This window comes from Tachysurus vachellii, chromosome 22, assembly GCF_030014155.1.
Source record: "Tachysurus vachellii isolate PV-2020 chromosome 22, HZAU_Pvac_v1, whole genome shotgun sequence".
Lineage (NCBI taxonomy): Eukaryota > Metazoa > Chordata > Actinopteri > Siluriformes > Bagridae > Tachysurus > Tachysurus vachellii.
In genome coordinates, this window is record NC_083481.1 from 16905039 (window position 1) to 16919598 (window position 14560).

General features: G+C 43.2%; 1 protein-coding gene across 1 annotated transcript in view; it reads right to left on the bottom strand.

Moving 5' to 3' along the window:
• tafa4b (TAFA chemokine like family member 4b) overlaps positions 1-14560 on the bottom strand; it is a 38030-nt gene that overhangs the window by 7093 nt on the left and 16377 nt on the right. Inside the window, exons 3-5 of the mRNA XM_060858417.1 lie at positions 12594-12661; positions 12295-12404; positions 2706-2861 (exon numbers count right to left, since the gene is read on the bottom strand). Coding sequence (XP_060714400.1) covers positions 2706-2861; positions 12295-12403 — 265 coding nt within the window. The 5' untranslated portion in view covers position 12404; positions 12594-12661. The remainder of the gene's footprint in view (positions 1-2705; positions 2862-12294; positions 12405-12593; positions 12662-14560) is intronic.

Consider the following 14560-nt stretch of genomic DNA (forward strand, 5'->3'; position numbering starts at 1 on the left):
AGAGAGAGAGAGAGAGTGAGAGATGGCTGCCAGTTCTGATCAAACTAGATGTTTCGACATTGTAAACAAAAAAATTCTAGCAGAGAGGAATTGAGAGGAATATGAACTTCAGAGAGTGAGAGATGGTGTGGAATAAAAGCAAGCACAAGGTTAGCCTCAATTCCAGCGTAGCACTTCTACAAATTGGTAGGAAATCTAAGCGAGCCGATTTCACCGTATTTCATAAGATGATCTGAAATAAGTTCCAGCCACTAACACATCAGCCAACGCTCAACCATTCACAACTTTTCCTTTCCAATTATTTTTGAAATTCACAGAAATTCAAATCGGTTTCTCTTGAGCGTGTTGGGGAACGTTTCCAAAATAGTCCGGACTCTTTGACAAGAACAAGAACTAGCAGGAACCGTTAGCATGAACGGTGATATTTAAAGCTAACAGGTGTTCGTTTTCTTGTGGATTCGCCGTTACATTACAGAACATATCAAAAATCTTTGAAATACACCAAGATCAAATCCAGGATTTACAGTAAGAAATTCAATAATGATTTAAAAACACCTCCTAGATAACACCTTCGAGCAGCGCATGCGGTCCCTGTGTAGTCGCGCTCTTTAATGCTGATGACAAGTTGCAAATCTGCAATGTACTAGTCCTGAAGTCCTTGAGTCATCCAAGGTGCACTGGTGTAAAAATGGAGCATTTGGGACACAGAAGCTTCACACATTTGACACTGTCTGAACAAACTCATCTGCTGTGAACGCTGTGGGGACTGCTGTAAAGCGTGCCGGGGCTCATAGAGGACGTTCATACGCAACCTTTTTTCGAAGCCTAAAATGAGAAATGAGACAATTTACTCATCGATGGTATTCAACATTCAACCAAAATTCAAATCAGATTCCTGTCTTAAAAAAGTCTGGAAAAGCGACTAACATGACGGAGCAGCGACGGCGCTGAGCCATTGATTAGAATGAGTATAGTGTGTGTGTGTGTGTGTGTGTGTGTACGTCTCTGTTCGGTCATCTTTAAGCATTGAGCTTCCTTACCTAATTCACTCACATACCTGCATCTGATTGGTTAACCTGGAGCTTCTGAGCTAGAGCTATTTTACAGATTAATCGAATAACTTTCCTTATAAAATGCTTCAAAAAGATCTCTAAATACAATTCAAATGATTTTATTGCAATCGATTAAATGTCCAGAGAAGCAATGTGAAGGAGATTTTTTTGTTCGTACTTAACAGGACCGGTGTAACCGGGCACGGATGGACTTCACATGCCTGGCGTGATGCTCCTCTGATCAGCACCACAGTGGCCTCGTGTCCATCCAGAGACTTTATCACACCTAACCATCTGCCCCAGAGGGCAAGTCTCAGCTCATCCACAGATTAAATGGCAGATCTGGGAACAGCATCCATCTGGTTTTATAACCACAGAACAGTTCAGAACTGACTGGAGATCAGGGACTTTCGTCGACTTTTCTCTCTTTATTTCTGTCTCTTTTTTCTATAATGGCTTTTAAATGGTCACACAGGTGTGCGGTGACCAGCAGAGAATTCTCAAGAGCTCTGAAATTAAAAAGAGAGCATGAGGCTAAGACGGTGGAACGAGGAACCCGAGAGAATCCGGTGTGACCCCTAAATCCTTCAAACAGTTATTATGCCAACAAGAAGTGTTAGATTAATAATAAAATAATAACAGATATAAAGTCATTGTTAGAAGAAAAACGGATGCGTGTGTGTGTGTGTGTGACGTGTCCGTTCTAATTCCATGCTTGTTGTTCAACGTTACGGGTATCTATTCAACACACACACACACACACACACACACACAGACACTCATCGAGTCCAGTCCCTTGTGTCCCTCGAGTCCTTGTGTTCTCATGAGAAAAACCCAGGCTCCTGTATATAGAGGAGGCAGCTTTAGGACCTGCTCATGGGAACAGTGTTGTTCTAAGACAGAGAGAGGTTCGGCACAGACTCTGGAGCTTTAGAGCTGCAGCGGTGTTGATGGGGGTGAGTGACCCTCAAAACCCCTTCTCTTTCTCCACATTGCTGCAGAGAAAATCCTCCTCCATCAGCCCGAGGAAAACACGGGTCAATCAGGATGAACCTAAAGCTTACACTCTCTATCAACACAAAGGCTGTTTACACACACACACACACACACACACACATTCCTGATGTGTTGTTTCATCAGCACTACACTGTGTACTCTCTCTAAGGAAGCACTTTGTTTACAGACACAGTTTATAAGCTTCCGCAGACAAAAACATCATATTATACCCTCGGAGTTTAATGGAGTCAAGGAATTATCTTAGTAATATATTTAAAAACAGAGGTTTTACAAAACAAAATCTCCGTCAAAAGAAAAACACAAAGCAAATCTCACACGTTCCCTGGACCCTGACACAGGGGTGTAATCATCAAAGATAAATAAACTGGAAACCTTCTCAAGCTTTAGACGCAAGACACGATGAATGATTCCTAACACGCTCATAACAAAATCGTACGTTCTCCGTTACGAAGGGTGTTTCATGGCAGAGCATAAACACTTAGCCACGCCCACCTTTCGCCATAGCACAAAGACCACAAAATCATGGTGTATGCTGAATCTTCCAGTAAAGTGGCTCAGTCAATGTAGCACCTCATCTCACACAGATACACACTATAGGTGTATCCTGGACGCTGGTTTTGTGAGTGTGACACTTACCTTCCACGCAGGACGGCTGAGCGCGTGTCGTTCCAGCGACCTGTCCAGGAAAACAGGAACACTTGACGGTCTGCGAGCGCTCCTCGATCCGGTTCTTATTGCAGCAGCGATGGAGCGCCACGACCTCACAGGTACCCTGCTTTACCTGGTACTGACCTGACAGAAGAACAGAGAGGAAACAAGGCACAGGGCATCAGAAGGTGAAATATTAATGCACTTAAAAGTTCATCAGCAGCTCATTCACAGGGAATTTCACACTGGAGATAAGGTGAGGTTTTCCATGAGGAGATGTGTTTTATGGAAGGAGTCTCCAGTGTCAGTGCTTTGTGACACTTTTTTATGCTTAGCAGTTTAAAAAAATAATTAAAAAATAAAAAAAGAGAAGCTGCCGGAAGCGACGGACATGAGACCAGGAACTCGTTTTTTTCGCATCGTTGTTTAATTAATAAACTCGTTTATAAAAATCATGATACAAGCAGAATAAAGCACTCGCTGTTTGTAGTAAGATCAACACCAGTGTGGGTCCTGTGTTCTTTTAACAACACACACCCCATAGCTTTATTTCTTACTTACCAAATCAAACCACAGCAAGCAACAGGTTCTCTTCCACTACCAATCACCTTCACAATAAACAGCATCGGATAACGCTCGAAACTTTTTAGAGAGTCTGCTGAACCTGATGCGATGGATTTCAGCACTTTTTTGTCCCGCGAAACCTGCTGAGATCCATAAATAAAAGCGAGAACGTAAACACGGCTCACGCTGATGCTTTCTTCTCCAAATAAAAACTACATCATTATCATTCACACCCTGGGAGAGCGGGACAGAATGATGAAAGAGACAGGACAAGGGGAGAGAGAGAGAGAGAGAGAGAGAGAGAGGGAGAGAGAGGGGTAGAGAGAGAGAAAGGGAGAGAGACAGGGAGAGAAAGAGAGAGAGATGGAGGGGGGAGGGAGAGAGAGAGGGGGAGAGAAAGCGAGAGAGAGAGGGGGGTAGAGATGGAGAGAGGGGGGAGAGAGGGAGAGAGATGGAGATAGGGAGAGAGAGAGAGAGAATGAGAGAGAGAGAAAGATGGAGAGGGAGGCATAGAGATAGAGAGGGAGGGAGAGAGAGAGAGAGAGGGAGAGAGATGGAGAGGGAGGGAGAGAGAGAGAGCTGGAGAGGGGGGGAGAGAGAGAGAGAGATGGGGAGAGAAAGAGAGAGAGAGATGGAGGGGGGAGAGAGAGAGAGAGATGGAGAGAGGGGGTAAGAGAGAGATGGAGAGAGAGAGAGGGAGTGAGAGAGAGAGAGAGAGAGAGAGCGTGCCAGTTTTATGTAAAGAAGTGGATAAATAATGACAAAATTGGGTCTCTTTTCAGCTCCTAATAAACCACCTGATGGCACTTAAGATGGCAGCATATCAGAGGAGACTGCCAGCATTTAGCAAACACACTGAGGCCTGCCAAAGCACTATTTATCTCCCTCTCTCTCTCTCTCTCTCTCTCTCTCTCTATCTCCCTCCTTCTCTCTCGCTTTCTCTCTGGCAGTGTTATGGTACATTCGTTCATAATGCTCACAGCTCTATGAATACGAGTGCAGGATTTCTCACAGCTCGTGACAGCAGAAAGAAGCAAACGCTGGACTTTGGCCAGGCCGAGTCTCGGAGACATATGCAGCCATAAGAGGACGTGTCGAGTATCGAAACACACCTCATCGCTCGGGTGAAGCCGGGTGCTGCGCCTTACAAGATGTGATAAATAATGTTAACAGGCTCCATATCGTACAGTGAAGGAAATAAAAAAGAGGCCCAGATGCGACAGAGCAGCTTTCAAAATAATCAGCAGGAGCCGCGATTATGTGCCGCAGATCAGACTTAACGAACGCTCAGGAGGTTCGAGAAATAAATCAACTGCGATTTAGCAACTTTTTGTCCAGTGGTTAATTAAATATTATTATTATTTTTTTATTTTTTTTTTTTATTTCATCTTTCTGTGTTTTTATATATTTAATTATTTGCTGTTTTTATAGTTTGAAGTGCATCATAAACAGGAAAAAATTATTTATTCCTAAATTATTATTAGTTTATTAAACTATTATGTGAAAGTCCTCAGTTCACAGATTTTAGAACCAGTTATTGTGGGCGTGGCTTTTGTGTTAAAAGTTTGACATGAACTTTTCGATGAGTTTTATAAACTATATAATCTGAAGCATCCCTGAAGGTCCTCGACTCCACTTCGACTAAAAAAAGTGCAGACGTGCCTCCGGCTTAGCGAACGTCTTATCGTCTGACGTCTTTAATCGATCTGTCGATAACTGGACGTGTAGGAAATCGACGGCCGCCACACGGCCAGCTGTACTGAGAGAAGGTTTCTCACAACACTTTAAAACACATTTCAAGGTTAAAACCTCACAAGTGCCTGATATATCTGATTTATTTTAAACAGGACGCAGCCTTTGAGCTTTATGTGAGCTGACGTGTCTGATATCGACAGAAACATCACCGATAGAAAGAAAAAAAAATGATGTAAATAAAGTTTGTATAAAATCGGCGGCAGCTTCGGTTTCACAGGACGAGCTGCGAAGAGTGAGAGCTTTTAAGGTGAGAAGAGAGCAGACAAACTGATTGGGTTTTTTTTTTGTTTTTTTACAGATTATCTTATCTTATTTTTTATGAAGCTGCTGCATGATGTAAAACTTTGTGATGATTACAAACGGCTCATGATTAATTCCAACAGATTTTTAATTTAATTGCTGATATCATTGTTGTTTTTTTCAGTAGGTTGTTTCCTCTGTATCCTCTCCACCCCCTGGTTCCCCTGGTTCCCCTCTCCTGCCCTCTGCAGCTCTGCAGCTGGAGTTTAAACACAGTGAACGTGGCAGGTCTTGGAGTTCAGCACTTATGGGAACCGAGCTGTCGGTGTGTATGAGAAGCTGTTCCTCCATCACACGCTGACAAAACACACGGAGTCACGGCTCTCGATTCAGAGGCACGTCTCTGAGCCTCCAAACACACACGCAGTGATGAAGGAAAAAAAGAGGCTGGTGATGAGTGTTTCTAGCTGCTGGAACGTAAGTGACAACATTAAATGTAGCTATAAATTAATAAAAACTGTGGAAACAGTAGCTCTGAACTCAGTGTAACACAATGTTGTGTATGTGTGTGTGTGTGTGTGTGTGTGTGTGTGTGCGGGTATCAGCCCTTGTTAGTGAGCAAGGAGCAGGAGGTTTTAGGTGCAGGCAGAACACAGGGGCAGACACCCTGTCATACACACACACATACACACACATACACACACACACACACTTACACACACACAGAACAAAGGCTATGCCGCCTCCTGCTGGCATAATGAGGTCAGAGTGGACACAAATGCTAAGAAAACACACACACACACACACACACAACCTTAAGCATGATGAAGTGCCTGAACACTGAACTTGAAGAATGAGATAAATCGTTGCTCCTGTACAGCACACAACATTTAGAGCCCATAAAGGTTCTTCAGTTGTCCCTCTGGGGAACCATAAAGCTTCTACAGGAGACCGTTTCCTTGTGAGAAGGAAATCAACAACGTACAAGACTTTTTTTTTTATGAACTTCAGAGCTTTTTGTTACATATAAAACGTGAAAACGTAAAAAAAAAAAGCCACAAAACAATCCGGATGTAAGAATTGGATCAGAGACATTAGATGTAACTAGAAACAGATAAAAACACACATTCATTAATAAGTACCGCTGCTATGTTGCTGTTGTATAAAAGCAATAAAACACTTCATGTTGTTAAAGGAAAGTAATCAACAGTAAGTCTGCTTCTTTACCTTTATCACAAAGCACAAAATGGGAACAAGAACTAAGACAAGGAATTAAAACACACGTGTTTTAATTGTGGTGCTTTACACGAGCAGTGATATGGACGTGTTTAAATCCTGCTACAGATTTGCGCCATTTCACAAAAACAATCATCTTTCTAGAATCTTCCAGACTGGCAGATTCTTTACTGGTGTTTTTCTCGGCTTCTTATCGTTATTATTCTTCTTGGAGGACTTAAAGTTCATTTACGTCAACCTGAGCACAAGAAATCTCCCATCATCTCCAGATCAGATGAGATTTCAGGCATGGCTAAACGTCTCCTTCGCTCAGCGTGTCCTGAACGGAGTGTTAAGCTCCGATGAGCTGACGAGGCAGTCGGAGAGCTGATGTGTCCTGACGTTAATCAATAAGCGTGCGTTTTCTCTCGATGATTGATTAGCGTGTTTGCGCCCGACAGACCCCTCTCGAAACGTTAACAATAACATCGGCTCATAAAGGAGAAGTCCTTAAAGAACACACTGTAGTAGGGCTGATGGGTTTAGTGATTTTCTGCTTATTCCTGTGAGAGGTTCGTGCTTGCGTTCTGCTCCGAAGTCGCATGAGCCGAGAGCTTCTTTTCTCACTACGTTTGCCGTCATGTTAATGAGCGGAGACGTCGGTGCGAAGTCCCAGAATGCAATGCAGCTACACGGCAGAGTTACTCAGGTAGATTTTGGTGATTTATGAGACGAACATAACGAAGACGACGGTGGTTTTATCATGAGCGTACAGACGATGAGGCGAGAGAGAAGAACAGGCTAAAGGACTAAAGCACCGCCTCATCGCTCTCTCACCGGCCTTATTATCACTACAGAGTTGACCTGCATGTCAATCCAAAAGCTTTAAAAAAGAAAAGAAAAAAGTTTTCTTAGAAAGGGAACCGTAGATGCTGTTGTAGATCATGTGATAATCATAAAGATTGGAGAAACTTTAAGCGATAGGATGACAGAGAAGAGAGAATAAAGATTAAAGAGCTGCATAAATAAAGGCTACTTTAAATATCTAAGAGCCGGACGTGCTCGGTATGATTTGCTGCTTGAGATGAAGCTGAGTGGCGTGAGATTCGCTCACTCAGCCATCGTTTCTCTCGCTAGCCCTCATTCCCTCGCTTCCTAAATTGTCCTGTCATGTCCCACACACACCATCAGTCAGGCTGACATTATCTCAGTCTAACAGGCTGCACTGAGGCTAAATCGGTGGCGGTATGCTAATCTTACAGGTTGTTTGTACGGCTGATTGGACAGACGGCGCTTCCTCATTTATAGGCAAATCTACCTTTGGTAAAGCCGATGTGGACACAGAGCTTTATCTCAGAAGGGGGAGTGGGAGTGATGTCTGTACTGTTTATTCACACACAAGCGCCGAGTGCTGATAGGCTTCCATCGCATCTGATGATCTGTGTGAGCATGTAGAAGAGCAAGGTCGAGTCTCGATGAAGGATAACGATCTGATCTTCGTCTGATCTACGCTAATCTACTCCTCTTTGATTATATTTTGGGGTAAGACTGGAAAACTACACATTTATAAAAAGTAGCAGTCAGCTAGAGGCTAATGCAGCTAACAAGTTTGCATTACAATTAAAATTGACTTTCAAACTTTAGGCCACGCCTCCTGGCTGGTACTGATGCTGATGCTTGTGGATGTATCGACTAAAACAGTTTATAGCTCTATGTGTTATATATCCATATCTAAAGAAAAAGGTTTGTTCACAACGTTATTTACGAGTCTATTACTCAGTACATTATCCTCAGTGCAGTACAATATAAATCATGTCTTGACTATCAGGTCCCATGTATTTGTGGTTTGTAAATTTTAATGAATTTTTACAATCTAAACCCGTGTTTAATTAAGTAAATGTAAGACATTTACATTCAAAACGTCACATTTATAAATATATATCTTGCTATGAGGTATAAAAAGTTCAAGTAATCGAATCTTCCCATTTTAGCACATCAAGCGCACGCTCAAGGATAATCGAAGAATTTTCCTGCTAAAGGAAAGCTATCAGCTAACTAGTTAAGCTGAACATCTATATAAGAATTCTTATCATTATTAACTGATGATTAGCATAGCTCAGATGATGAGGAGGTTGTCTGTCACTTTGTGAAGTCGTGAATGTCCCAGAATTAAGAGTTGTGTTGTATGACACATTGTTAGCTATAAACAATGTTCAGAAGGACATTAGAGAGTCGTAGCGGCGGCCATTTTGAAAGTGACCCGCTGTTTCCTCGGTACACAGCTGGGTGTCGCTCTTTGTTTTCATAAGAAAGTGTTTGTTTATGTGAAATGTTGTTTCTGGGGTCAAATGATTCATGTGCCAACAAAGAGGCTTAGCATTGTTAGTAACGAGTTAGCTACATTAGCATTGTAGCTCTGATGCACATCTAAAAAAGACAAGCGTGTAAAGTACATTTTTGGCTCCTCTTCTAACAGCTAAACTTCTGCTAGGAGTTATGCTAGGTCACAGTCATCAAAGTGTGTGTGTGTGTGTGTGTGTGTGTGTGTGTGTGTGTGTGTGTGTGTGTGTATGTGAGTGTTAGCAGAGGATGACACTAACAAGCGCCGGAGCAGAACAAAGGCTGTAATGGAGTGTAGCTGAGCCCTGAAGTCGTTTCTCATTTCCTGAACGGGGGACGTTAGTGGCGGCAGCTACACCGGGGCCGAGTCATGTTCGCACCATGTAACAAACCGGCTTTTAATTGGATGTGTCAAAGCGTCACACGAACTCGAGGTGCCACTGTGCTGTGCCAAGGACAAACAGGGTTTGATTGACCGCTGCTCTGGGTGTTGTGTAGACTCGCCGCTGACGTCTAACGTCATCTCAGACGTGTGTGTGTGTGTGTGTGTGTGTGTGTGTGTGTGTGTGTGTGGAAGTCTGTGTGACTGTTAAACCGGCTAACAAGACACATTTTGTATTAACATGTGTGTTCAATTGATGTCATCGTTTCCTTAGTAGCAGCAGCAGCTAGTTCACATGAACTCAGTTGAATTAGAGTATGTTTAGTGCTTCAGTAAATAAAACATATAACAGTAAAGAAGATGATAAGAGGAATAAAACATTCTGAGGCAAGCTGCTTTAAGAAATTAATCACTTCACTTCACATCAGAACGTATGATGGATTATTATCCTTTTACAACACACTAACACATGCTTTATACCTTATGTAGGAATAACAGACAACCTAAATGTAGACTGTGTTTCTGTAAATGAGGCGCACACACACACACACACACACACACACACACAGCTTGAGATCCATGCGTTCACTTTAGCGTTTAGTTTCCACACAACGTGTCTCATCCAGGCCGAGATGCATTTTTAGACCTTTAGAGCCACCGTGTGGCCGCTGGAGGTACTGCACCAAAAAACCCCTAACATCCAAAAACAGATAATGACTGAGGAAGGTGGAGAAGACGATCCCCTGTGAAAAATATATGCAATTTTCCCAACACTTTCATGGCTCTCTGCCAATTACACTGTTTTCCTTTAAACGCTCAGGTTCACAACAGTTTTTCTCCCAATTAGCACCATCAAATCAAGGTCGAAAACACTTCAAAGTGAAGACCTGTGACGAGAAGACGGTGAAGAAAACGAGAAGCCGCCATCTGCCGTGACCTTCAGCAGCACCGCCGCTGTAATTAGCTCGCTCAAAAAAATAAACACAAGTCACCTCTATCCATCAGACAGAAAAGAGGAAAGACTCCCAGCATCAGTCAGAACGAGGAAGCAGGACACCGGTGGCATTTCTGCTGGCCGCAGAAAAAAGGTCACCTTGCATTAGTATCAACAAAACAGAGGACAGACATAATTAAAGAAACGGGAGTAATTAAGGCACAAGCCGCAGCTGTCTTTAGGGAAGAACTTTGCATATTATGAATGATGCAGAGGAGCAGGGCCGAGAGTGACCTTTTGCCACGCTAAAATATTTATGTACTGCTGGTGACCGCCTCGCCGAGAGCACGGAGTGTCATGAATTATGCAAATCAGAATTAGTTATCTGGTGGGTGTCAACAGAAAGGGGTGGGGGTGAACATTATTTTGGTTTTGTGCTTCAAAATGTGTGGAGTGTGTGGAGTGTGTAGATGTTAAGGCAGAGAGAGGTGTGAGAGTAGGGTGGAAAGAGGGGAGGGAGTGTTGTAGCCTGGCCATTTAACATCATCCATATTAATACAGTCATTACTGAGTTGTCCTTCCCACGCCATAGAAAAAGCTCAGGACATGTGAGGGACTTTGCAGTTTCATGGCAAGAGGACTACAGATCACACTCACATCAGGACTGCAGATCACATGTACATCAGGACTGGAGATCACACTTACATCAGGACTACAGATCACACTCACGTCAGGACTGGAGATGACACTTACATCACTACCAGAGATCTCACTCACAACAGGACTGGAGATGACACTTACATCAGGACTGGAGATCACACTCACATCAGGACTGGAGATCACACTCACATCAGGACTGGAGATCACACTCACATCAGGACTGGAGATCACACTCACATCAGGACTGGAGATCACACTTACATCACTACTAGAGATCACACTTACATCACTACTAGAGATCACACTTACATCACTACCAGAGATCACACTCACAACAGGACTGGAGATCACACTTACATAGGGACTGGAGATCACACTCACATCAGGACTGGAGATCACACTTACATCACTACTAGAGATCACACTCACATCAGGACTGGAGATCACACTTACATCAGGACTGGAGATCACACTTACATCACGACTGGAGATCACACTCACATCAGGACTGGAGATCACACTTACATCAGGACTGGAGATCACACTTACATCACGACTGGAGATCACACTCACATCAGGACTGGAGATCACACTTACATCACTACTAGAGATCACACTCACATCAGGACTGGAGATCACACTTACATCACGACTGGAGATCACACTCACATCAGGACTGGAGATCACACTTACATCACTACTAGAGATCACACTCACATCAGGACTGGAGATCACACTCACATCAGGACTGGAGATCACACTCACATCAGGACTGGAGATCACACTTACATCAGGACTGGAGATCACACTTACATCACGACTGGAGATCACACTCACATCAGGACTGGAGATCACACTTACATCAGGACTGGAGATCACACTTACATCACGACTGGAGATCACACTCACATCAGGACTGGAGATCCCACTTACATCACTACTAGAGATCACACTCACATCAGGAGTGGAGATCACACTTACATCACTGCTAGAGATCACACTCACATCAGGAGTGGAGATCACACTTACATCACTGCTAGAGATCACACTCACATCAAGACTGGAGATCACACTTACATCAGGACTGGAAATTTCACTTACATCACTACTAGAGATCACAATTACATCACTACCAGAGATCACACTCACATCAGGACTACAGATCACACTCACATCAGGACTACAGATCACACTCACAGGACTACAGATCACACTCACATCAGGACTACTGATCACACTCACAACAGGACTACAGATCACACTCACATCAGGACTACAGATCACACTCACAATGTAAACGTCGTGTTAATCGTGGGTCCTTCATCAGAACCCGGTCTGTAACCAGATTTTTGACTGGTGAGTGTTTCAGAGACATGAATGTGTAATAATCCCTGATACACACACACTATTTCTATGTCTATGTATGAGTTATCTGTGTGTGTGTGTGTGTGTGTGTGTGTGTGTTTATTAGTGTATTGTACCTGTACCTGTGTGAGTACGGGTACCACCACACACTGGTCGGCATGACAGCGTCACCAAGACGACCAGGAGGATGAGCTGCAAGAGCCATGCAGACCTCCACCTTATTTCCATCATCCTGAGAGAGAGAGAGAGAGAGAGAGAGAGAGAGAGAGAGAGAGAGAGAGAGAGAGAGAGAGAGAGAGAGAGAGAGAGAGAGATGGAGAGAGAGAGAGAGAGAGAGAGAGAGAGATGGAGAAAGAATTCAGCATGTGAGTTCCTCTGAGTGAGTTCCTCTGTACTGATGGACGCAGTGGTGCAGTCTCACCCAGTGATGATTCTCTCACACCAGCTCCCCAGATCAACTCCAATTCCTTGCCTCTGTGTTCCACTCACCTGAAAGAGAAAGAGAGAGAGAGAGAGAGAGAGAGAGAGAGAGAGAGAGAGAGAGAGTTAGTTAAACAGGGTCAGAAAGAAAAAAAAAATCTGTGAAACGGGATGAAAAAGAAGTTGACAGAGAGAGATCGGAAGGCAAGAAAAAAGTGATAGAGGGGAGGAGAGAAAAAGAAAAGAGGTAAAGGACACCTTCAGAGACATCTGCCCTGAGGGCTTTAGTTCAAAACACGCACACACACACACACACACACCACTTTATCTACAGAAAGGAGGACACACATATACCCTCCTCCAGCTGAAGTGCTTGTGTTCATAGTTCATCTTCTGAAGTGTGTGTGTGTGTGTGTGTGTGTGTGTGTGTGTGTGTGTGTGTGTGTGTGTGTGTGTGTGTGTGCTGAATCCTTCGCATCCATGCCTGTGGTTAGGGTTGAATCAGAAATAACACATAAAGAAGTACATAATGATTCTATTCCTTTTTTCACACACACACACACACACACACACACACACACACACACACACACACACACACACACACACACACACACACAGGTGTCTCTCCTGCTCCTCCTCACACATCCATGCATGAACAAAGCTCTAATTAATACATCTGCTGTGAAAATCTCTCACATGTCAGAAGGATGTCTGTAAATATCGTACAGTAAAACTATAAATATCAGCATGTGTTATGTGTTCAGATGACAGTTATTTTAATGAGATGATTACTCATCCCTCAGAGGAGCCCTGAGTCAAACAAGGTGTGTGTGAGTGGACGTGGTGCTCGCTTCTGCCCCCTTGTGGCTTTAGTGAGTATTATAATAGAAAAAAAAAAATCCAGTGTCCTGTACATATGTTACAGTGATTACACCTCAGTGTCTTTACTCACAAGAGTAATGATGACCATGTGTGTTTGTGTGTGTGTTTGTGTGTGTGTGTGTGTGTGTTGTCTTTTGTAAGGAAGCACTTGCGACCCGGCGTGTGGCACATTTCCCATTGCAACCCCAATCTCTTTACACAAGCAGCTTCACCCTGCACATTTTTATCACCTTTGTATTCTGACACGTTCATTAAAGCAAAGGGATACAGGAACAGGAATGAACACACACACACACACACACACACACACAAAACCTCTGTACATTATTCTGTACCATATCATGCACATATCCACACTGTCCACACTTCATAATAGAGCTTGTTTATCTCTCTGTGTCTCATACACATAAACACACGCTCTCGCGCACACACACACACACACACACACAAAGCTGTTGAGTGTGATAAAGTAGGGGTCGTGCTCCTGCCACATCTCTCACGTCTCCTTCTGTTACTTCCTCCCAACACATTCGATTCAGATCTAACTGGGAAACCATGTGTTTGTGCTGTAGAAAATGAGAAGGAGAGAAAGAACACACACAAACGCAAACACACACACACACAAACACACACTTTCTCTCTCTTTGTGTATTTATATGGTGTATTATTGTGAAGGTTCATGAGGAGGAGAGAAGTTCACGGTGAACTGTGAAGCCGTGTGGATTAAGAGCTTTGGAGGATGTTGCTTTGATTTTTATGTTCACACACACACACACACACACACACACACACACCAAAATTAACAAATGGCACTTATTATTATCTAAATTCCCACACCTTTATATCTATTTTGTGTAAACACTTGTCATGATGCTGTAAATTTTAGCGAGTCGTTTTTTTTTCTTGTCTCGAAGGTCTGACTACAACAGATATGTATTAACTTTTATTTCCCAGGAGAAATGATCAGTGTAGTGCAGAATGCCTGATTTTCCCAAACAGAACTTCATTCCATCCTAAAACATCTCTAGACATCCAGATATCCAACCTAACAGACATCAGACTAAAGAGAATAAACCTTCGGAT